Source organism: Elaeis guineensis, chromosome 10 (genome assembly GCF_000442705.2).
Source record: "Elaeis guineensis isolate ETL-2024a chromosome 10, EG11, whole genome shotgun sequence".
Taxonomy (NCBI): Eukaryota; Viridiplantae; Streptophyta; class Magnoliopsida; order Arecales; family Arecaceae; genus Elaeis; species Elaeis guineensis.
Genome location: NC_026002.2, coordinates 20,082,732 through 20,108,038, shown reverse-complemented (window position 1 = coordinate 20,108,038; position 25,307 = coordinate 20,082,732). Strand labels below are relative to the sequence as shown.

General features: G+C 40.7%; 1 protein-coding gene across 1 annotated transcript; it reads left to right on the top strand.

Annotated features, from left to right (window-relative positions):
• The first annotated feature begins 13,004 nt into the window (after positions 1 to 13,004).
• LOC105053272 (cation/H(+) antiporter 19) lies at positions 13,005 to 18,521 on the top strand. Its single transcript, XM_073244663.1, has 3 exons — positions 13,005 to 13,205; positions 15,915 to 16,913; positions 17,032 to 18,521. Exons 1-3 carry the CDS (start codon positions 13,005 to 13,007, stop codon positions 18,259 to 18,261), a joined length of 2,430 nt encoding a protein of 809 aa, XP_073100764.1. The 3' UTR covers positions 18,262 to 18,521.
• Positions 18,522 to 25,307: the final 6,786 nt, after the last annotated feature.

The following is a 25,307-nucleotide window of genomic DNA, read 5'->3' as shown; positions in this document are numbered from 1 at the left end:
ATATAAATAGAATAATATTTTATATCTTGCACTAAATAAATTGATATTTATCTATCTTATTTTTGGATCAAAACTAAAGGTTGAAAATATAACTTTTGAATGTAAACAATTAGAGACATGAGAAAAGCATATTAGAATGACAAAAATCACAAGAAAAAATACCATGATAAAAAGTAGGAATAGAAAAAAAAATAATCACCTCAAGCATGTCTTCATCAACTCCATCCACTTCGACCCTCCCATGCCTCAATATTTGCGACAACATAATTTTCATAGTCCATAACTTTTCACGTGCCTTTTATATACACATATCTTGATATTCTACATAATTTTATTTTATATATATTATTTTTTAAAATTATTTTATAATTTTTATAAATATAATAATATTTATTATAATATATATCCTTCAATATGAATTTTTTTTTTAATTTTTAAAATTTTTTAACCATTAGCGATAAAATATTTCATCGTTAAAACTCATTCTAATGACGAAAAAAGCTTATTATGCCACTAATAGTTTTATTTTTTAAATTTAAAATTATTTTTTTAAATATTAGTGATGAAAATAATTCATCATTAATAATCAAAGATTTGCGACAATAATATGATTTATCATTGCAAATAGTTCATTATTTATGATGAAAATATTCTATCATAAATTATCTTTTACTTTTAAATTTTTAAAATTTGAATATTTATGATAAAAAATATTTTTTTATTGCTAATATTTGTATTAGCAATGAAAATATTTTTATCGTTAAGAAAATGACTAGTTTTTCGTTTAAAAATTATTTACGTCCAAAAATTTATTGTAAAAAAAAGCTTATTAGTATCATAAATAACTTATTTTTTAAAATTTTAGATTTTTTAATTTTTTAATTATTAATGATGAAATATTTCATTTTAAATGTTCCATATTTTTCGACAAAAATTTTATTTTTTGTTGTAAATATTTTGTTATCTATGATGTTATATTTTCATCGCAACTAATTATTTTATTTTAAATTTTTAATTTATCTAACCTTTTAAACTATCAACGATGAAATTATCCACCGTTAATATTTTTAATTTATGATAAAAAAAAATTTATTGGTCTCAAATAGTTAAATTATTTATGACTAAAATTTACATCATAAATAATTAAAAATATCTAATTTTTAATTTTTTTTGACATATTAGTGATAAAAAAATTTATCATAAATAATGTTATTGATGACGCAAAATCTGATTTCATCAAAAAAAAATTTTAGTATTTTCGATGAAGATAATTTCATCGGTAATATCTCTATATTTCTTATTTAAAAAATATTTTCTTATTTATGATAAAAAAATTTATTATAAATATTTTGTTTATTTCGATGCAAATAATATTTTCATCGCTAATTATTTTTATTTATGATGAAAAAACTTATTCATCGTAAATATTTTTTTATTATTGATGAAAATTTTTTACCGTTGTTGACATTGTTATTTGCGATGAAAATTCTATCCGTCGTAAATAATTTCATCGCTAAAAACTCTTCCCTTATAGTGGGCCGGGTCCGAGGCGGGGCGGGGTCGGGTCCGTGACTGGGTCGGGCCGGATCCGTGATGGGGCCGGGCCAGGCTTGGTCATTTTTGGGGAGTGCTGGGTCGGGCCGAGTTGGCGCGGGTCGGGTCGGGTCAGGCCCGTGACTGGGCTGGGTAGGATCGGATCCAGTCCGGATCGGGTTGGCGTCGGGTCGGAGCGGGGCCGGTCGGGTCGGGTCGGGTCGGGTTCGGATTGGGTCGGGTATGGGTCGGGATGGGTCGGGGTGGGGCGGGACGGGCCGGGTTTGGGTCAGGTACAGTATGGGCCAGGCTAGGTCGGGTCGGGTCCGGGCCTAGTTTGGGCCCAGTCGGGCTAGGCCGGGCCCTGTCGTTTTTGAGTCGGGCCGGGCCGGGTTGGTGCGGGTCGGGTCAGGTCGGGCCGGGTCAGGCTGAGGTAGGTCGGGGGCGGGTCGGGCCGGGATGGGGCGAGTCGGGTCGGGTCGGGTCTAGTAGGGTTCGGGCCGGGTCGGTTCTGGTCGGGCCGGGGCCTTCGGGGATAGGGCCGGGATGGGGCAGGTCGGGTTGGGGCTGGGCCAGGTTAGGTCCGTAAGTGGGCCGGGTCGGGTCCGTGATGGGGTCAGGTCGGGCCTGGTCATTTTTGGGTCGTGCTGGGTCGGGCCGGGCTGGGTTGGTGCGGGTCAGGTTGGGGTCGGGTCGGTTATATAATTTATTATATAAATATTTGTAATATATTTTATTTTACCTATAAATAGGTGTAGAAAATCTATCTCTGAGTCGGAACAACATGACGCCAATCGAAGAGCGTCACCGGGGAATAGCTGCGGCATATGATACCCAGCTCGGACTGCCATAGCTCACACCAACCCCTAATGGGTCTGGTGTAGCCGGCCGGTATCTCTATCTGGAGATACTATCTCGGATGCTCACATCTCCAACGCTCTAAAGCGAGATTTTTCGATGGACCTCATCCTCATCTGACCACCGATATAGACTGACCTGAAACAACAATAAATAAATCATTAGTATGATCCAAATAAAAAAATTAAATTTGATTATATATAAAGTGTAATGATTAATACCACTGGGGCCAGCCTCACTGGGATCCGGCTCACACGTAGTCGGCTCACTGGGACCAGCCAGTGCAGGACCCTCCGACACTAGAGTCGGTGAGGCCATGGAGATCGGTGAAGGTGCCTCAACCTTCGAATTGTCTACAGATAATTGTGAACGCGACCGTTATCTATCTCCTGGTGCCATATCTGCAAGAATTAAAAAATAAATAAATATAATATTATATAATAATAATAAAAATTAAATAACATTCTAATGAATATAATTATATCACTACATATCCGAAGAATAATAAACAGATAACTATTGAATACCACATAATGAAATGAAATATCAACTATTAATATATATTATTATTATTACTTTTCTAAAAAATTCGAATACGGGACATCCAAATTTCGATCTCGATAAAGATCGAAACTTGAATGAGAATCTACGACTCAATATAATTTAAATACCATCTCAGAATGTGCATTCGAAGATGGATTTCAAATTTATCAAAAAGGAATAACTTCGTATAGAAATTTCTTAATCAAAAATTTTAATAGAGTTTTCTCTAAAATAGAAATATTTTTTTTATTTATCATTTCAGCAGCATACAAAACAGCACATAAAATAATTTAATTATAACAAGTAACATCAATGTGTATTGTGTTAGCGAAAAAATAATCAGTCAAATAATTAACTAACTTCAGCACTAACACTAAAAAATAATATGCAATAATTATAAGAATATGCAACAATCATAATAATTCAGGTGCCCTAGCCTGGCTCGACACGGACCCGACCCGACCCAACCCGACCCGCCTCGGCTCCACCCGACCCGCCCCAGCCCGACCCAACCCGGCTCCACCCGACTTGCCCCAGCCTTTCAGACCCGGCCCGACCCGCCCCATCCTAGCCCGACCCGACCCTCCCCGCCCCAGCCCGACCTGCCCCGGCTCCACCAACCCACCCCGACCCAACCCGACCTGGCTCCACCCGACGCGCCCCAGCCCGACCCGACCCGCGCCAGCCCGATCAGACCCGACCCGACCGGCCCCATCCAGGCCCCACCCACCCCAACCCAGGTCCGACCGACCCCATCCAAGCTTGACACGTAGGTCCCATGTGGCTGCAGGCCGCCGTCCCAGCATGCCGGCGGTGGCACGTGGTGGCCCGTAGGCCCCACAAAGCTGCGAGCCGCCGTCCCGGCCCAGGCGACCATCCCGGCACGTCAGTCGCGGCACAAGGTGGCCACCATCCCGGCCCAGGCGGTCGTCTCGGCACACCGGTCGCGGTACTCGATGGCCCGCAAGACCCATGCAGCCACAGGCCGCCATCCCGGCCAGGCGGCGTCCCGACATGCCGGCCACGGCACACGACTGCCAGCAGGCCCCACGCGGTCGCGGGCCACCGTCCCGGCCAAGCGGCCATCCCGGCACGCCGGCTGCGACATGCGGCGGCTTGCAGGCCCCATGCGGCCACAGGCCGCCATCCCGACCCAAGCGATCGTTCCCGACACGCGGCAGCCTGCAGGCCTGCAGGCCCCATGCGGCCGCGGGTGGTCATCCCGGCATGCCGGCCACGGGATGCGACGGCCCGCAGGCCCCCTCCGATCGTGGCACATTGGCCGCGGCTCGCGGCACACCCTAAACAAAAAAAAAGAGACTTATCGACTGTGGCGGCGAAGGAGGTCGTGATGGGGATGGGGGATGCCGGAGGGGAAGGAGCTCGGGACGCGCGTGCGAAGAGCAAATGCCGGGGGGAGAGGAAGAAAAATGGATTTTCGATGAAGAAAAATGAGTTTTTGATGGGACTTGACAGGACGCAGGGTATTAGCGATAAAAATTTTTATCACTAATAATTTTTTTCATCGTCAATAATTTGAATGAATAATTATTTACGATGAAAATTAAGTTCCGTCGCTAATAGTTCCCACCATAAAAAAAATTCCTGCTGAAAAAATTTACATCTCAAAAATTATTATTTTTGATGAAAATAAAATTTTTGTCGCTTTTTAGTTTATTAGCAATGAAAATTAAAAGATTTCTGTCGCTAATAGTTTTCACTATAAAAAAAATCCCGCTGGAAAATTAACACCTTGAAAAATTATTATTTATGATGAAAAACATTATTTCATCATCATGAATTACATAATTAGCAATGAAAATTATTTTTCATCGCTAATAATCAACAAAAAAAAATTTCTCATTCAAAGAAGAATTTTTTTAAATGAGAAATTTAAAATATGTCTTGTTTTCCATATTATTTTTTTCCATTTATTTTTCATTCATCTCTTAATTTGATAATACAATAATAATATGTATATATATATATATGTGTGTGTGTGTGTGTGTGTATAGATATGTATGTATGTATATGTGTGTATATGTGTATATACATTCTTGGTATGAAGCAACAATCCCAATCTCACACTCAATGCCTACTCCTGGAACAAGACCAAATCGTGCCCACTCCTTGGGGTTTGTCTGCCACTCCACCGCCGCTGCCGCCGTTGCCTCCCTTCCCCCCAAGCTCCGACTGCTTGGTTTGGTAGAGATGGAACCAATGACTATCGAGTCAGTGGAAACCAGAGCTTCATGATAGCTTAGGTCGTCAAGTCCACTATCATCGGTGATGCGGTCGTTTTCTCTGTTTTTTTTCGAAAATCTACAAGCATCCGCAGATGAGAGCAAAGTGTCAGGATCGGTGAGTTGTTCTTTGATAGCATATGTCTTAGATCTGCTCAGAAGTCCAAAACACTTCTAATTTAATCTTATTATAGTTTGAGATTGTTCTAAATTTGATCCAATTTTGTAATTATTCTTTTAGTTGGGAATCTAAATTAAAACCTACCTGTTTGATCAGTCATGTAGTATCGAAATCAAATCATGTAATTAAATATCAATTATCGTCGAAATCAAATCATGTAATTTACTAGGGCATTATATTCTCCAGCTTGCAGAGCTCATATATGAAAGAAATCAAGCAAAGATTCCAATATAAATTTCAAGAGTCTAATGATAAGATATTTACATAACTAGATGCATAAACATTTCTCAGTTGAAATTACATTATATATGACTTTTCATGTGCCCCACCATTTGCACCAAGATTTCTTTATTTTGAACATATTATTTTTTAAAATTATCTTATAGTTTTTTATAAATATAAAAAAAATATTATAATATATATCCTTCAATATGAAAACTTAATGAAGGTTTGAAAATTTTTTAAATATTAACGATAAAATTTTACGTCGCTAAAACCACTTCTAACGATGGAAACTTCTTCTAAGTCGCTAATACTTTAATTTTTTTAAATTTAAAATTTTATATTTTTCAACTATTAGGGATGAAAAATATTTGTTGTAAATAATTGATATTTATGATGATATTATGATTTATCATCATAAATAATTTATTATTCATGATTAATAATTTTTATCATAAATTATCTTTATTTTTATTTTTTAAAAAATTAACTATTGATGATGAAAATATAGTTTTGCATCGCTAATACTGAAACTATTAGCAATGGAAGTATTTTTATCATAAATATTAGTTAATTTATTTTAATTTTTTATCTTTTAATTATTTACGACTAAAAAATTTATCGTTAAAAATCGATTATTAGCGATGAAACTTGTTCTTAAGTCGCAAATACCTAACTTTTTAAAATTTTATATTTTTTAATTTTTTGATTATTAGGGATGCAAAAATTTATCATAATTTTTCAACATTTTTTGATGAAAATTTATTATTTTATCATAAATATTCTGATGATCTACAATGTTAATCTTTCCATTACAAATAATTTTTATATTTTAAATTTTTAATTTTTTAACTTTTTAATATATTGATGATGAAATTTTCATCGATAATAACTTTTATTTATGATATAAAATTAAATTTTATCATAAATTATTAAATTATTTATGACACAAATTTACATCATAAATATCTAAAAATATAAAATTTTTAATTTTATTATAGTGTTAGCGATGAAATTTTTTATCATAAATAATTGATTATTTATGATAGAATATGACTTCTCATCGTAAATACTCATTATTTATGATGTAATATTTTTATCATAAATAATTAATAATTTTAAATTTTTAAATTTTTTTATTTTTACTCATGTATTAGAGATGAAAAATTATAATCATAAATAATTTAGTTTTTATAGTCAATACTTCATAATTTATGATGCATAATTTTTATCATAAATAATTTTTAATTTTTAAATTTTTTATTTTTTTCACATATTAGACATAAAAAATTTTGTGATGAAGATTAATTTTCATCGTCAATACGTCATTATTTACAATGTAAATGTTTCATCCCAAGTAATCTTTAATTATTGAATTTTTAAAATTTTTTATTTTTTAAATATTAATGATGAAAAATTTTTATTGTAAACAACTAGTATTTGCAATGAAAATTTAATTTTTATTACAAATACTTTTATTATTTACGATGAAACTATTTTCATCACTAATATTTGTAAACTTAAAATTAAAATAAATATTTTATTATTTATGATGATTAATTTTATCATAAATAATTTATAATTATGATAATTTTTTTTTCATCGCAAATATTCATCTATTTACGATGAAAAATAATTTTAATCATAAATAAGTAATTATTAGCGATGAATTTCTATTTTCATCGTAAATATCCTTATTTTCGATGAAATATATTTTCATCGTAAATAAATTCATCACAAAAAGTGGCATTTCTTATAGTATTCAGACTTCAGTCAGGAAGCATCCACTCTTTCGGATAGTTGAAATATTTCTTCGTGGCCCACTTCAGCACCAGTCGGAGGCCACCACGAACCTCGGATAGTCTCTTCTCGATCAAGCAAGGAGAGACCGAAACACTCCAGGATTTTATAGCCCAATTCAATGCGACCACACTTAAGGTCAGAGATCTCAATGAAGATATGGCCTTATCGCCATGAAAAGAGGTCTGAAAGGGTCTCAGTTCACATACTCACTGAACGAGACTCTCTCTCGGACGTATGCTGAACTCTTGGAGTGCGCGTGGAAATACATGCATGCAGACGAAGGAGCTTCTGATCGGCGTCAGACAGAAAGCAAAGGTTAAAAAAAAAAGCAGAAGAAGAGTGGGGCTCCAGCCGAATTAAGTAGGCCTCAATCCAATAAGCGAGCCTCATCCCGATGATGCAAAGTTCCACATTACACACAAGCTTACGTCAGTCAGGCATGCACAGTCGAATGGAGAGGTTGAGTTAACCCACCAAACTATCCTGCATGGACTGAAGACCTGACTGAACAAAGCTAAGGGCCTTTGGGTCGAAGAAATGTATCCAGTCCTATGGGGCGTACTGGATGACTCCTCGTGTACCGACTGGAAAGTCTCCTTTCAACTTAGCCTACGAAACAGAAGTAATGATCCCACTTGAGATCGAGCTACTGTCGATCAGAGTTGAGCAATGTAGTGAACCGAACAACTTCGAATGTTCTAATGAAATGCAATACAGCAAGCAATACTTGTACACACTTGGAATGAAATTCAGCTTCAGAATCATAAAGCTTAGTCAACACCTATCTTCCAATGAAATGTCGGTCCTTATTGAGGAGGTTGGAGTGTCGATATTGCAACTTGGGATCTGACTTTTTGAAGAAATCAGAAACCAATGGCCTAACCACCAACTATGTTTCGGTTCCCCCGCAGAACTGAACTATCTACTTCAACGAGAGGCCAGCACCGATGACATGGATTTTCTCCACAAAAGTCATGCTGCCCTCATAGTCAACTCTCCATTGAAGTAGCTGGTTAATTTGCCGACTTAGTATCAACTAAGAAAATTAAAATACCAAGACGATCAAAGTCGGATTGAAATTATACGGACATGGTCGTGGCCAGTCGAGAGATATTTGGCTTGCCACTGTTTATCAGACAGTACGATGTATAAACTCGATCAAGATTCGGATGATAGATATTCGACTTACCATCGTTATCCTAACTAAATACATCGAAAACTACATGACTAGCAGATTCTACAAAGTCTGCGAAATAGTCAGATCTACAATCTACATTCAGAGATTATTCTACAAGCAGATGATGCAAATTCGACGACACAAAAAGGCATTTAAAAAAAAAGTACTTTCATTATAAAAAAAAAGACTACAAAATTAGACTGAAGTTTGATTACACATCTTTCTTTACAAAAAAAAAAAATCAAAAAACACCGACTAATCTTCATCGCCACCCTTCGTTCCACTGAAGAATTGGCAGGCCCACCTTGGATCGGCTTCTCTGATAAACTCCACCTTCCAGCTCGAGGACGATACGACTCGAGTTGAGCTGTGAAGATAATTGACCGATCACATTGCTCGGCCAACCACATCAATAGCTTGACCCACTCGTGTAGGAATGGAGAGGGTCTCACTCGGTTGAGGACCGCACCCTCCTCATCGAAGCCCGATCGACGATCGCACCCTCCTCATCGGAGCCCGATCGATGAGCGCACCCACCTCATAGAAGAGCTAGAGACGGGCATCAGATTTTTGTCCACCAACGAAGATGACCTTGATCGTACAGCTGAAATGAGGATGCGAGATATACAGTAATGGGTCGTTGACCCTACCATCGGCATCAGGAGTGAAAAGATGACATCGGTCGGAAGCATGATGCCGCTTCCAAAATCGACCAACAGTCAGACCCGAGATTGAAAGAAATTTCGGGCCCGACAGGGAGTCGTTGGCTGGAATCTCCGACCAACCACCCCCTGCAAGAATCTCACCCATCGAAAAAACTATCAAAGATTCAAGAGGACTTGAAGAAGAAAATGACAAAGAATATTTTTGCACGAGAGCAGCTTTCTGGCAGAGTTCTCCCATCAGAAAAGACAACAACAAGGTAAATACCTGGCTGACAGTGGCCCTTTATGTAGAGGAACGCCCGACGGCCCGGATAAAAGCGATCAGATCGAGACCATACCGGAAGATGACATATGGTAGCATCTGAACCCATCATCGATCAGACGGTTCGATGCACCTGCACCAGATTGAACCACGTCACCTCTATCCGCATGAACAGCCCTGACCCAATGACACCCCGACACGTGGCGAAAATCTACGTGCCAGAATTAAATTGCACGACGTCGGTTTGCCTTCTCGAGATAATGCCTGGCGCTGGCTCACCCTCTGCAAATGATGCCTGACACCAGATCTTCCTGCGGATACGATAGCTCAAAGATGTCAAAGTAGTTGATCGATCGTACTCCAAAAATATGACGGCAAAGTCGGGATTCGACATGATAGACAACAACTCCTTTCGTTCGAGGCAATTGACCACGTGGCAACGTATGTGGCAACTCACCATTGGACTCAAGAGTGGGGGAGAAATTGTTAGGATAAATCGACTGACCTCCGTACACCAACCAATCTCCAGCACAGTTCGACCAACACCTAACTTTGACCTACCAAACAAACAGATGATCCTGAAAGCGACTACCGATCGAATATCGACTAAGCAGGCTGACACTACTCTCAATCGACCAACCGAACATCCCTCACCGACTCAACATTGCTAAGCGGCCAATATTCGGACTCTACAGACAATGGACTACTTCGACCGTCGGTATTTCAGAGTTGCTAACCGACAGACGACCCCCGATGCATAGTTGGCCGGCTCATTCAAATATATCATAACCATCACAAACGGTTATCCCACGAATGTCGCACGTAATCCGTAGAGATTAATAACCCACGATGAGATTATAGCCCAATGATTCTACCCATCAAAGCGGGACCATATCGACGATTACAATCATTTTCTTTATAAAAGGGGTAAGGCAACAGCATTAGTAAGCCATTTCTACGCTGAACTCTGCCACTATTCACATTCAAACTACTATTATCCAGTCTCTCTCTCTGATTTAAGCATCGAAGGGTCTCTATCGAAGATAACTCCGATCAGTGTGGATGTTATTTTATAGATGCTATTTTTGATGATAGACGATGAGGGAGTTGGCCACAATACTTTATTTCTAATTAGAGCTTTCTCGCACCTTGGGATGTGTTGGTCAACTTACCTTTGGGCAAAAAGGGTTGGAGCAGACAGAATTATGGTACAGTAGTCCTCCTTGTCCCATTCTCTTAAGCGGTTCTCGTGCTCTCTCACAGAGTGTACGAATTTTATTTAAAAAAAATATTATTATAATAACAACGTTGGCATGGTTGAGGAAGTCTTACGGTCTCGAACAATCTGTTGGAAAGCACTAACCCTTTCGGTATGCAATGCATCCCAAGAATGCAGCGCAGCTATGGATGACCCTGATTAAACATTGACGGCCATCAAATAAGTAATATATGGATGCATATTTTGTCATACATGATGTGCATTATTTGATAGCCATTTATTATTTGACGGTGGCCAAGTAAAAATATATAGCACTTCGTGATGTGCTAGCTGCACCATAGGGATTTAGGTGGTTTGCTAGAAGTTGTTGATGTCCTAATCATAGTCCGCCGGACTTTTTTTCTGCCCTGCAGTGGATTTGATCATATTACGATGACAGTTGAGATTCCATAGACTTACTTTGTAGCCCGACAAGGCAAACTGACAAGTGGGATCAGGTTGGGTCCTACCATGTCGATCATTGAAAGGGCCCGGAGCGATATAGGACAAGGCTTTGATATGTGAGCACTTTAATTTACACTTTCAATTTAACCATAGAGCACCTAATTCCGCCATGCATCGTCCTTATTCCGTCTGCAATAAACTAGATTATTATCTGAACTCAAGTTATTGACAACAACTCGCAAAACCTGAAAAATAGATTATATTTTATCTCATGATTCGTACATGAAAAGAAGAAAGTAGATTATATGGCAATAGTAAATAAGGAAATGCACTTGTTTACGGTGACCTTCCTAGTGCTTGTTGGATTAGTTTTTCCCAATAAAATTGGATATTTGGACTTTAAGATTGGAGACACACACACACACAGAGAGAGAGAGAGAGAGAGAGAAAGATGCACAAGTATCCACTAAATAGCTACATGCTCACCTAATCCGTTCTTAAAATAAGTTAGTCATGATATGATAAACAAGTGAACAAGATTATCCAAAGCAAAATGGATAACGGGTGTCAGATTTTTATAACTATATTTAAAAATTTGTATTCTTTAGTGATTCATAATTTTAAAATTTTATTTTGGGAGTCTCAAAGAGACTTCTCTTGAAAATTTAGTGATCATGCTACCAATGTTGGATATTGTTAATTTCTTCTAGTGAAATGGGATTCAAATTTCTGTTGTAAGCTTCAAATAATTGTTCAAGTGAAACAGCTAGGCAGCACAACGGCAAGAACCAGATCCAATCAATTGAAGTCATGGACCATGACCATTTACGTGCTTAACATTAGAACGCAGAATCCATGGATTTTTTTCTCACAAGCATAGCTTGTCTAACAGGATTGAAATGGTAACTATTTACTGTCCGACAACAAATGATGTTAATTAACACGACTATCTTACTGACGATGATTATACCAAGACTCGTATAAAGAAATTAAAGAGCATGAATGTGAAGTTGCTCAAACATCACGATTGCAATAGATCGGTGCATGTTTCTCAGCTGATGGTATTTCAATTCAGCACACATTAATATGATGAACTAATAGACGTGTCGCGTGAGATCAGCGACTTTCAACTAGTCAGTAAACTCATGTTTAACCTATGATGATGGAGCAATAATATATTGGAATGAAAGTCTAGCACATAAACGTCCTATTCTACGAAAGCTCCAACTTGTTCGAAGTCAGATTGCTCAAACAAAATCTTTCTCGAGGAAATAGGAAGGAAAGAAGCAGGAAGGGGGAAAAAAAAAAAAGAAAAGAAAAAGGGCACGTCTACACCAGGAAGCACACAAACAGCTGGAAATCCGTTCGCTCACTCTTTCCTTCGTTTGATGGGTTAAAACGAGAAGGCGTAGCGGAGGAACGTACCTAGATAGGTAGGCGTCCGTACACGTAACATTGAGAGGGCGCGAGAGAGAGTCAACGTCGGTGTAAGTTATAATTCTGGGGCCTTTTAAGCTAACTCGCAAGCTAACGCTGGGTCAAAAACGTGATGCCTGCTCGTGGAGGCTATAAATAGCAGAGAGAGAAAGAGAGGGGCCGGGGACATCCACACCAGCTCCAACTCTCCTGCTACTTCTAGGGATAGAGACGTAGGCAATATCATTTGCTCTGTTGACAGCCTTGCTTTCCATTCATGACATTTCCTCTTAAAGGCTTTCCATTCATGACATTTCCTCTTGTTTAAGGGATAACCAAAATAGGTTATCACGAGAAAGGAAATTTTTCCTACAATCAACATATAAACAGGGAGAGCGGCGGGCGGCGAGAGAGAGAGAGAGGTGGTGGGTGGGGGAGATGGCGACGACGAACAATACGACGGTCGCATGCAAGGGGCCGATGAAGGCAACATCGGAAGGGGCGTGGCAGGGGGACGACCCGCTGCACCATGCGCTGCCGCTGATCATTCTACAGATCTGCCTGGTGGTCGTCGTCACTCGAACCCTTGCTTTTCTCCTCCGGCCTCTCCGTCAGCCCCGTGTCGTCGCCGAGATCATCGTGAGCTTTTTCTTCTTTTTCCCTTCTTTTCACGGTCCTTCCTCGTAAGATAACCGAAACATTAAAAAATAAACAGAACATTAAAATATAATCAAAACATTAACAGAAACACTAACAGCCGTGAAAAGATCCAGTAGAGCAAGGTTGATGATCCCGAGCTCAATCATGACATGTACAAAAAAGGACTACATTTCGAGTGGTGGTCGACATTTTTCCATCGCTTCTTTCCTTTTCTTCTTCCTACCGTTTTTTTTTTTTTTTTTTTTTCTTTTTTGTACACTTCTTCCTCCTACCTTGGAACTTATTGATAAACTAATTAAATAATAGAACACCAAATACTGCTCCCTAGAAGGGCCAACTATGTACCAACTGTTCTGGAATTAATATAATCTCTCCATTTCTCCACTTTTCCAAGGATCACCTCATCATATATAGGATCTCCTTCTTGTTGTACGTGGCTTCATCTTCCTTGCTCGATAGCTTTCTTATTTTCATACAGTACATACGACCTTTCTTGTTATTTATTTAGATTCGAGTCCCGCCCCGACTCCAAGTGGATACGATACCCTGCAGAGAAAACCTGCCCCGGTTGCATATCCATGACTGTGCACTCCTGCTTTGACCATCAATATCTTTCTATGAGTTACCTAAGAAAGACATCTAGCATGATCCAAGAATTATGGGCGCATATGACGCCTAGCAATTGTTTTCCAAACGCAGTAAGGTCGAGCTTCCCCTACTATAATAGGTCAAAGATGCCTACATCAGCTTTCGGATTGTTTCTACCCTAACATATCTCATAATTTATTTTATCATAACAAATAACTAAAATTTGCAGATAATTAAAAATATCTTATTTTTTTGGTAAAGGAGAACTAAAAATATCTACTAGCTATATACCAAAGCAAGCAGCATGATAATATAAGCTATATATTGTTAAGTAAATATTATAAATCTAACAAATCAATGGGTTGGATAAATGGCTCCAAATTGCATGCTGGTCCTGTAACTATGATACTTGCGTTATTGCTTATTTGTCTTATATTTTGGATGTTCATCTATTCTTATCAAGGTTTAATAAAGCTTGTATTCCCATACAGTAGGCCCCTAATTACACTAATTTATTACTACCAGCAAACGTTGCATGTGCAATGCATATTTGATAAATTAAAAATAAAATATAAAATTAGATTGTTAATTTGAAGTCAAAAAATATATATATATATCAGTTAATTGAATAAACAAAGTTGTATATACTAAATTTAAAAAATAATAATTAAGCTAGAATTTTTGACTCTTCTAATTGATTTTTTCATTTTCCAGCTCTAACTAGTATGATAATATGATTACTGCACTTGTTATATTATGTCTAGCAATTAGTTGAATGAAAAATACGACAGCACATAAGTTTAAAAAATAATTATTTTAGTTTGACTCTCATCATGCGGGAGAAATATGGATCAAGCAAAGACAAGGTTTTAATATCTTTCACAGCATATTTCATTAAATAACAATACTTGTTATAAAATTTTGGACCGAAAGTTCACGACAACTTGGAGATTGAAAATTGATAAACAAAATTTTGCAAAATATTTCTCTAATTTAAGATAATGATAATGTAATACTGTAAAGGTGGACAAGGCTATGTTATGTTTTCCCCTAGATAATGATAATGTAATATTGTAAAGGTGGGCAAGGCTATGTTATGTTTTCCCCTACACCTCTCTAGAGACAATGGACCTAGGATCCTCTACATGAGTTGAGGTCCTTCATGATTTGCATTGCAAGTAGCTACATATCCATCGGTGGCCACCATGTCATCCAAATGTGGAGATAGATGTGGTTGTCAAACAGCATAAATGGGTGTGCTGCATTTATGCCATGCAATTCGATAAGATATATCATGCCATGTTTAACCATCATCTATCTCCACATTGATCATGTGGTATAGCCGTCAAAAAGTGCACAGCTTCGCACGGTGCAAAACATGCACAGAGAATCCAATCCCTCTTATATGTAGCATTTTTTGCATCACAAAGAATGTTGTTTGCTTGGATCGTCATAACATAGTCTACCTGGAAAATGGACGGCTCCCTAATAATCTCTACTCATGTGCTTGACAACTACCTTTAGCATCTCTCAAAGATGAGTGAGAGCTCCCCATTTTTCTGATGTGCATAGCAATGATTAGAACATGCACCACTCTCTGCCATGCTAAAAATGTGTCACAAAGGGTCTGAATTCGAAATGGTATAAACTGTTGGAAGAAAACAATGGATAACACATACCTTGCTATCTTGTAGATTTTTATTCAAGTATTATTAAAATATATAATTTTTTGTGACGTATAGAACTTCCAAATGACTCTACTTATTATAAAAAATTAGAAGACACATAACCAAAAGGTATACGTTTTCTAAAGGAAGAACTTTCACACTAAGACACTTCACCAAGAGGTATGCCTCTTTCGAAGGGACACAGTTGTCACCAGGAAGCATGTCTTTTAAGAAGAGATTTGTTTTTTAGAAGACATCCACACAAACAGTATTGTTTGCCCATATAAACCTCGATATGTAATCCAGTGTAGAGCTTCTTACTTTTTACTAGCGTCGCTGCTGGTTGTTTGTTTATTAATTTACTAGATGCTGTTGAGCAAGATTTGCCGCCGAACATGGGTTCTAACGCTGAATCAAAACCGTACTGCTGCAGGGAGGCATCCTGCTGGGCCCCTCGGCCTTGGGCCGCAACAAGAGGTTCCTAGACTCCGTATTCCCCAAGCAGAGCCTCACGGTACTCGACACCGTCGCCAACCTCGGCCTCTTGTTCTTTCTTTTTCTCGTTGGATTGGAGCTGGACCTCCGGGCCATTCGACGCACTGGCAAGAAAGCTCTGGCCATCGCCCTGGCGGGCATCTCCCTCCCCTTCGTGTTGGGCATCGGCACCTCCTTCGTCCTCCGCACCACTGTCGTCAAGGGCACACGTCAGGGTCCCTTCCAGGTCTTCATGGGCGTTGCCCTCTCTATCACCGCTTTCCCCGTCCTTGCTCGCATCCTCGCAGAACTCAAGCTCCTCACTACCGACCTAGGACGCATGGCTATGTCAGCTGCTGCCGTCAATGATGTCGCCGCCTGGATCCTACTCGCCCTCGCCGTCGCCCTCTCCGGCTCTGGCTCCCCGCTTGTCTCCCTCTGGGTCTTCCTCTCCGGCGCCGCCTTCGTCGCCTTTGCCGCCATCCTCCTCCGCCCCGCCCTCGCCTGGATGGCCCGCCGCTGCCTTGATGGCGAGCCTGTTAAGGAGTCTTACATTTGTGCCACTCTCGCCACTGTCCTAGCTGCGGGCTTCGTCACGGACACCATCGGCATCCATGCCCTCTTTGGGGCCTTCATCGTGGGCATCATCGTTCCCAAGGACGGGCCTTTCGCCGGGGTGCTCATCGAGAAGGTGGAGGACCTCATCTCTGGCCTCTTCCTACCTCTCTACTTCGTGTCCAGCGGCCTCAAGACCAACGTCGCCACTATCAGTGGGGCCCGCTCCTGGGGCCTCCTCGTCCTGGTCATCACCAACGCTTGCCTTGGCAAGATTGCCGGCACCGTCATCGTCTCACTCATCGTCCGGATACCCGTTCGGGAGGCCCTTACCCTCGGTTTCCTCATGAACACCAAGGGCCTCGTCGAGCTCATCGTCCTCAATATCGGCAAGGACCGCAAGGTGGTGACTCAACACTAATTGCGTTACGTTACGTTTTGTGAAGTTTATGTTTCCTTTTTATTCTGTTACGTTGGAGGGTGACCCACCCGATTACGGGTTGTTTGTAACTCTTCGACAGGTGCTGAACGACGAGTCGTTCGCCATCCTGGTGCTGATGGCGCTGTTCACCACCTTCATCACCACGCCCATCGTGATGGCCATCTACAAGCCGGCACGGCGCGGGGCGCCTTACAAGCACCATACCGTGGAGCGGGCCGACGCCGAGAGCGAGCTCCGCCTGCTGGCTTGCTTCCACGGCAACCGCAACATCCCCACCATGATCAACCTGATCGAGTCCTCCCGCGGCACCCGCCGCCGTCGCGTCACCGTCTACGCCATGCACCTCATGGAGCTCTCTGAGCGCTCCTCTGCCATCTCCATGGTCCACAAGGCCCGCCGCAATGGGCTCCCCTTCTGGAACAAGCTCAACAGGGGAGCGGCGGGGAACGGCGACCAGGTGGTGGTGGCCTTCGAGGCCTACCAACAGCTTAGCGGTGTCGCCATCCGCCCCATGACCGCCATCTCCGACCTCCACACCATCCATGAGGACATCGTTGCCAGCGCCGTCCAGAAGCGCGCCGCCCTCATCATACTGCCCTTCCACAAGACGCAAAGCCTCGACGGCTCCCTCGAGTCCCTTGGCACCGCCTACCAGAACGTCAACCAGCGCGTCCTTCGCCACGCCCCCTGCTCCGTCGCCATCCTCGTCGACCGTGGACTCGGTGGCGCGGTCCAGGTCTTGGCCAGCGACGTCTCCTATGCCATCGCCGTCCTCTTCTTCGGAGGTCCCGACGACCGCGAGGCCCTCGCCTATGGCGCCCGCATGGCCGAGCACCCGGGCATCGCGCTTACCGTCGTCCGCTTCCTTCTGCCACCTCCCAGTGGAGAAGTCGACGCCGACGAGCGCGCCGCCGACGGGGCAGCGTTGTCGGACTTGGTGAACAAGCGCCCGGAGAACTCGCCGTCCGTCAAGTACGAAGAGCAGGCGGTGGCAGAGCGAGCGGAAGTCATGAGGGCCATCAAGGCTTTGGGGCGGTGCAACCTCTTTCTGGTGGGGAGGTCGCCGCAGTCCGGGGTGCCGCGGCTCGTGGAGCGGACGGACTGCGCGGAGCTGGGTCCTGTGGGAAGCTACCTGGCGTGCTCGGAGTTCTCGACGTCGGCGTCGGTGTTGGTGATCCAGCGCTACGATTCCAGTGCGGACCCGTCCAAGTTGGTGGAGGAGGTGGCGGAGATCGAGGACGTGCCCGACACTCCGGTGCCAGCTATGACGCCGGGGTCCTCCCACCGGCCACTAGAAATAGAGAAATGAGACCCAGGGGTCTCGGGGTGGGCCCTTCATATATGTTTTCCTTTGGTGATGGGCCCTTCGCATGATCATCGTCATCTCCTTTGAATTGGTGTGCAAATAGTCATGGAAACCGTAGAATAATGTTTGCACAGCAGGTTGTCCGTCAGCGGCCTCCCGCAGAAGAAAGAGACAAAGCTGGCTGTGCGGGTGTGGGGGTCTTCTTTCATACCGCTTGAGGAGGCCCTCCATGTGGAGGGAGGAGGGAGCCTCATGCTCGCGCTGACAGCGAATAGCAGCGCATGTTATCTATCCTTTATTTCATGCTAATTAAGCTGAGAAAGCCGTAACGCACGTTTGCTACCCATTTTCTCCTCGATCCCCTCCCCATGCTCTACCACAGAAGATAAATCGACAGCCAACTAACCCTAAAAAAAATCAGTAAATGATAACACGCATATCATAACCAACCAGTAAGTAAACAAAGCGTTTGAATTACAACACGTATGAAAAAAAAGGCATATTCTCACCATCCAGAAAGATAAGAAAAGATCTCAATTACTCATCCGTATATCTTGAGATTCCAATCATGCAGATTTAAATCCTCATCCCTATAAATACAATGAAGAAAATATTTAGATTGATCTCCATATGATCCGAGATGGATCAGTTTGGCATGACCAACCGATCTCCTTACCTTGAATGTGGATGGCTTGAAATCACGATTGCACCTGCCCATAATACTCAAAGTTAGTTAAGGCGAGGAACATTATCACGATCATTGTCACATGATAAGGCACCTAATATAGCCGGACAATGTGACTAGCCTTATGACATATTTAAGCAACGAGTTAGCCATGGTACATAGTCACTACATGCATAATCACCATCAGAATAGCCGCTACTCACCATGGAGATAGCCACTAACCTCATCTCTATAAAAAGCGGGAGGCAGAGGACCTTATGGTAAGTCTTTCTAACCATCAAGATCTTCATTATCTCACTTTCTCTCTCTTTTTATCTCTTTCCTATTTTTGATTTTCAACTGACAACTTGGGCATCAGAGGGTCCATAACTGAAAAACTCCGACAAAAGGACTTCTTTCCAAATTCAGTGTTCGAAATCAAGAGCCTCGACAACATCATTGATCTCACCTAACTTTGGGCCATATTGACCTATGTCCGATCTCAAAATTCAGTAGCAACATATTGATGCTACAAGGAGGGCATTTGACCTGTTTTAGAAAAGAGAAATTTAGAATCATAATGAGATCATGTGGGGGGCATCACACACTTCAAATCGCTCCAATGGCTCTTTATTGAGCCCAATTAGAGTACCACCATCTCAATTACTTCAGCTTCTAATAGTGGTCACTCTCGAGCATTTTAATCTACTCATCCAGCAGATGCAAGCTCTAATCATAGTAGTCTAAGGAACATAAAGGTCTATAGCAGTTGAAAAATAATCGAAACCCAACTCTAGCTCATATACCACCATAAAGCCACTAGTCTTACCCCCATAGTTCAGGGTGAGTCCGATCAATCTAGCATGGCTAACCAAGAAGCCCTAAGCATGGCCACCAAAGGTGCTCCCCAACTCCATGGTCTAACAAGATTCCACTTTGGGACATTCCTCGTCCTGATACTTAGATATTATTTGGATCAAGATGCCGATGTTGATAGAAAATTTCAAGAGATGCATCAACAATCGAGACCTTAAAAGGACAAGCACAAGCCCAGCTCAACGAGTTTGACTTTTGCATGGACCCACTATTCAATCAGAAGATTATGGATGAACTAATCCTATTCAAAATGCCACAGTTGGAGCTATGATGGGACCCTGGACCAACCCCATCGAGCATTAAGGCTCTCATACTTCTTGACGATGCTACTGGCAACATCCTCTGCAAAGCTTTTCCCTCAACTCTCTGAAAAGTGGCTTGGCTTTGGTATTCATGTCTCCAATCGAGCTAAATATATTCATTCAAGCAGCTTGATTGATCGTTCATAGTGTGGTTCATCAGTAATAGGAGGCAGCATTAGAGGTCGGATTCCCTCGTCAACATGAAGCGAAGAGAGAGAGAGTATTGTGATATCACTTGCTCTGATATCACTTATTGCTCAAGATCCGGTACCATCCATTGCTGCAAGAAGAAAGAAAAAATAAAATAGAACACACAATCAAATATGTGGAATAGCCTAAGTGCTACTTCTACGAGCATACAAGCTTCACTATTAAGGAAAAAATAGTACAAGAGGAGAACATTCACTCTCAACTCTCATACCACACCTCTCTCAACTAAAAGCTATCCTTACAAAAGCTCTCTCAAAATCTCTCAAAGAGATCCTCTCATAGACCTGCCAGTATCAGGATCTTCGACGTCTCTGGATGCTTTCTGTGGAGCAAACCGTTATATCATACCTCTTCACAGCTGCTTTGCCTGACACTCAGCTCTACGTCCAATCCTCTATTGATGCTTTGCAGTATCTGCTCTGCCAACTGTGCACACTCGCACCCGTTGAACTCCTCTTGGCTGCTGTCTAAGCCTCCCATAGCTGATGCCTCCTCTCTACTCATCGGACTCCTTATGGCTGCACACACACCCCGTTGCTCTCAATGTGTGTTCTCGATTCTGCTCATCCACAGGATCTTTTAAAGACTTAAAACTCAAAACAAGTCGAAGAACTACTCCTGATCGAACTCTAACAAGCCTCTAGCCATCCCATCCATGTCGCAAGCACCACTGTCCATCCAATCATGCTTGATCAAGCATCCTGTAACCCGATCGTGCATCCCAGCCTTAGTAGTCGCTCGATCAAGCCTACCAACTTTCGCAGCCGCTCGATCAAGCTCAAAATCACACCCAAGCCATTCGATCATGCACTGCAACCCCCACAAACCATCCGATTGCAAGTCGGTCCATGAAAGAACTCATGAGCTGTGAGAAACTTTGAGAAAATGCCCCTCTGGTCCACGTGGACTATGAGAAGCATGAGGAAAATGCTTCGTTGGTCCACGCAGCTCCCCTTGGACCGTGGGTCCATGCACCATGTGTGGACCACGTGAAAACTCCATGCTGGGCCTCGCCTACGCTGGGCCGCCTCTGCGTGTGCTCATGCGTTCCCGCATGATGGGCTACGCCTAGTCGGGCCGCACGCTTATGCGAGCCTGGGTGCTGCAAGCTGCTTGGATCGCATGCCTGCAGGCCGCACCCATGGGCCTGGGCCCCCTACTGGCTTCGGGCCTGCACGCTGCGAGCCCCATCGGTCCACACGCTGTATGCCTCACTGCTCCACGTCTCTAGGCTCCTTGCGATGTGCTCATGGATTTGAATTTCTCCGCATCTGAATTTTTGCTCCTATGAATTGAATTTGTGGCATTTTTTCCAATAGAGAGTCCCTAAAGGACTATGTAAGTTGCTTTAATATGGCCATATTAGAAGTATTCACGATCTGGATCAGTCGGTCAACATATCCACTATGATGGGTAGACTTTGCAAGTGATGTTTCCTCTTCTCTCTAAAAAAGAGGTGTCCAAAGGACTTAATCAAAATGTTGGATCAGGTGGAGACATATGCTAACCTCGAGGAGGTTATAGTCTCCTATGGAGACTCACCTAGGTGTAAGCATAGGAAAAAGAAGAAGAACAAGGATAGGAAGGATGAGTCGAGGCATATATAGCAATCACCTAGGAGAAAGGAGTTCATGCCAACTGAGGTCCCCACCTTGGTAGCATCGATCTCAGACTCCACCTCATATATTTGAGAGATACACTTCTCTCAATGCATCGGGGGCTTAGAACCTAATGGGGATTGAGGACCAAGATTATCCACAGCCCGTGAGGAGGATGCGAGCATTAGCTAACCAGCAAAACTTGAGCTAGTTCCATCATGACCGCGATCATGACATGGAGGACTGCATCTAACATAGGCAACTTAGGTGGTTTATCATTAAATTATAAGATTGAGAGTATGACTATCGATCTTAAAATTGATTTTGATGAGAATAAAATATTTGAGTATATAATTGATATTGATGAGTTCTTCAAGTGTTTAAAAAGAGATTTTAAAAAACTAGAGTCATATTTCAAACAATCACATGCCATTCATCTTGAAAATTTAAAGTAAGATTCAAGGAGGCTACACCATGAAAATTCAAGTTAAGAAGGTTTAGAATTGACTCTTGAAGGTTTCGAGTTGATTCCAGCATGCTCACATCAAGTAGCACATATCTCGAGTCAACTCCTGAAAAGCTCGAGTCAACTCTCTCAGAAAAGATAGAGAGTAAATTTTCTGAGTGAAGGCCTCGAGTCGATCACTGCAGACTTTGAATCAACTAGAAGATAGCTTGAGTCAACTCTATTATGATTGACAGTTCCAATGGCTAATTTTTCAAAAACTATAGATTTACACAGAATACCTCCAGCAACTGGTTTTTGACTTCCAATAGTAAGAAATCCATTTTTAGGCATTCTAACAAAGATTTATGGGTGCCAAAGTCTTTAATAAAATAAGAGAGCATAAGAGAATACTAGAGAACAAAAGACAAGTGCATTAAAAGCTCAAAAATTCTGTTTAAATATTTAGTGAGCATGGAAGAAGAAAAGCTAAACTCCAACCACCTGTTTCTTGTGCATTCAAGCATTTTCAAGAGAAAGAATTACGCATTGATTGCAAAGCTTTTTATTTTTTGAGCTTGGGCTTCATCAATATTTTTATTTACTTATTAAGAAGTTTCTTATTTGTGCTTTAAATTATATTCTATTTTCTGTTAATTATAAGTTTCAATTGAGATCGAAACTTGGGGATATAGGTTCATCCATGCCTTGAATTGGATTATGTATAAGCGTAAGAGTAGCTTGAAAAAGATTTTGATTTGGTGTGCCTAAGAAAAATTAATTGAATTTAATTGTGATTTCGATAAAATATTGGGCTATAACCTTTGTGATTATAGTTAAAATTTTCAAGAGATTGCTTAGAGAGTGGATGTAAGTATTGTGTGCTTAATACTTAACTACTATAAAGCTGACTTTATATATGACTTTGATTTATTCTATCTTATTTCAGTTAGTGCTTAATAACTTTATACATTAATTTATTGCTTCCATTGCGTCTTCACATAGCTCACTTAATTTATGCACATATCTATTTTAAGTTGTAAAAAATTTTAAAAAATTCAATTCATCTCCCTCTCAAGTTATCTTACTAACAAGTGGCATCAGAGCTTTAGTACTTTTTCACTTGTTGATCTAGAGATCTAAGATAAAAGATCCGATGGCAATCCAATTAGGTGCTTCTCTCTTATCGAAGGACAATCCACAAACCGAATATCCTTGTTTAATAGCACTAACTATATGTATTGAAAAGCATACATATGCATATTCATACAAGTATGATTATAACATTTAGAGTATCATAATTAATGGCTCATACCCACCCACCATCATGGTAAATAGCATTGTCTCTCCCAAAACTAAAAAGGATTGGGATGATATTGATCAGAATTTAACTCAGCTGAATACTTAAGCCATGAATATGTTATATTATTCTCTTGATGCTAATGAATTCAATTAGATATCTTCTTATATTTTTATCAAGAAAATATAAGATAGATTAGAGTTTACCTATGAATGTACAAACCAAGTAAAGGAGTCTAAGATAAATATACTAGTTCATAAGTATGAACTCTTTAAAATGTAACAAACTGAATCAATAACTGAAATGTTTATTCTTTTTATTGATATTATAAATGATCTTAAAAGTTGGATAGATCTTATACTAACAATGATCTTGTTTGAAAAACTCTTAGATTACTTCTAAGAGCTTGAGAGGCAAAGATGTCAGCAATTCAAAAAGTAAATGATCTCAATATCTTACTCCTAAAAAAAATTTTTGATTCTCTTGTGACTCATGAGTAAATCATGGAGCAGAACATTGAAGAAGAGACAAAAAAAGAAAGACCATTGCTCTCAAATCAATTGCCAAAGAGGATGAGGAGAGTGAAGACTCGGAAGAAGGAGACGAAGATGAGGAGATGGCCCTTATAATAAAAAAGTTCAAAAGATTCATAAAGAAAAAAAGACAGAATATCAAAAAGAAGCCATTGTCCATGGGTAAGCCAAGCGAAGAGAGAGAAAAGGATAAAGATAAAGAGACACCGTGTGCTATAAATGTAAAAAATCAGGACACTTCAAAATATATAAAATATCTCTTACTCAAAAAATCTTTCAAGAAGATGAAGAAAAAGATAATGATGGCTCTTGGAGTGATAGTGAGGAGTTAAGTTCAGATAGAGAAGCATAAGAAGTGGTGAACCTATGCTTCATGGCATAGGAGAGGGAGATGATATCTAAAACTAAATTTGACTTTATTTTTAATAAATTGCAAGAAACTCTTTATGACTTAATTGATGAACTTAAAAAATTTAGTTTGAAAAACAAAGATCTTAAGATTTCAAATTATGCTTTGATCAGAGAAAGGGAAGAGTTTTTCTTTAAAAAAAATCTTAAAAAAAAATAAGATTCAAAGAAAAAAGTTGAAAAGTATAAATCTATTATTGAAAAATTCATCCATAATTCTGAAAAAATGTAAATAATATTCTTTAAGTTGAGACGGTCAAATTGAGCACTAATGTTCGGTCTTCATTTAGTGTCCGATTCTTGTGATCTTGACTTTATCTTTTTGACTATGGTACACCTATGTCGTCCATGCCATCAAGGCTACCCTTGCAGCCTACCCACAGAGGGTAGCGAGGCCAATCACGAAGCCCGCAAGGCCAAGCGAGAAAGGGCCTTGGCAGAGTCAAACCTAGTGATAGCTCAGGAGGCAAGGATCATGTTGAAAAGCAAGCTCATCTTTCCCAAGAGAAGAAGCATAGCTTCGGTTCTACACTCGTCAAGATGTAGCGGAGGTGAGGCAAGAGTTAGAGAAGATGGCAATTCAGCTTGAGGACGAAACTGCTCGGCTCAAGAATGCAGTATCAGAGACGAAGGGCAGAATTTCTTGAGTCAAGGAGAAATTCGTTGGGGGTGAGAGTCGAGCATTTGGAGAGAAGAAGTAATCTTTTAAGCTG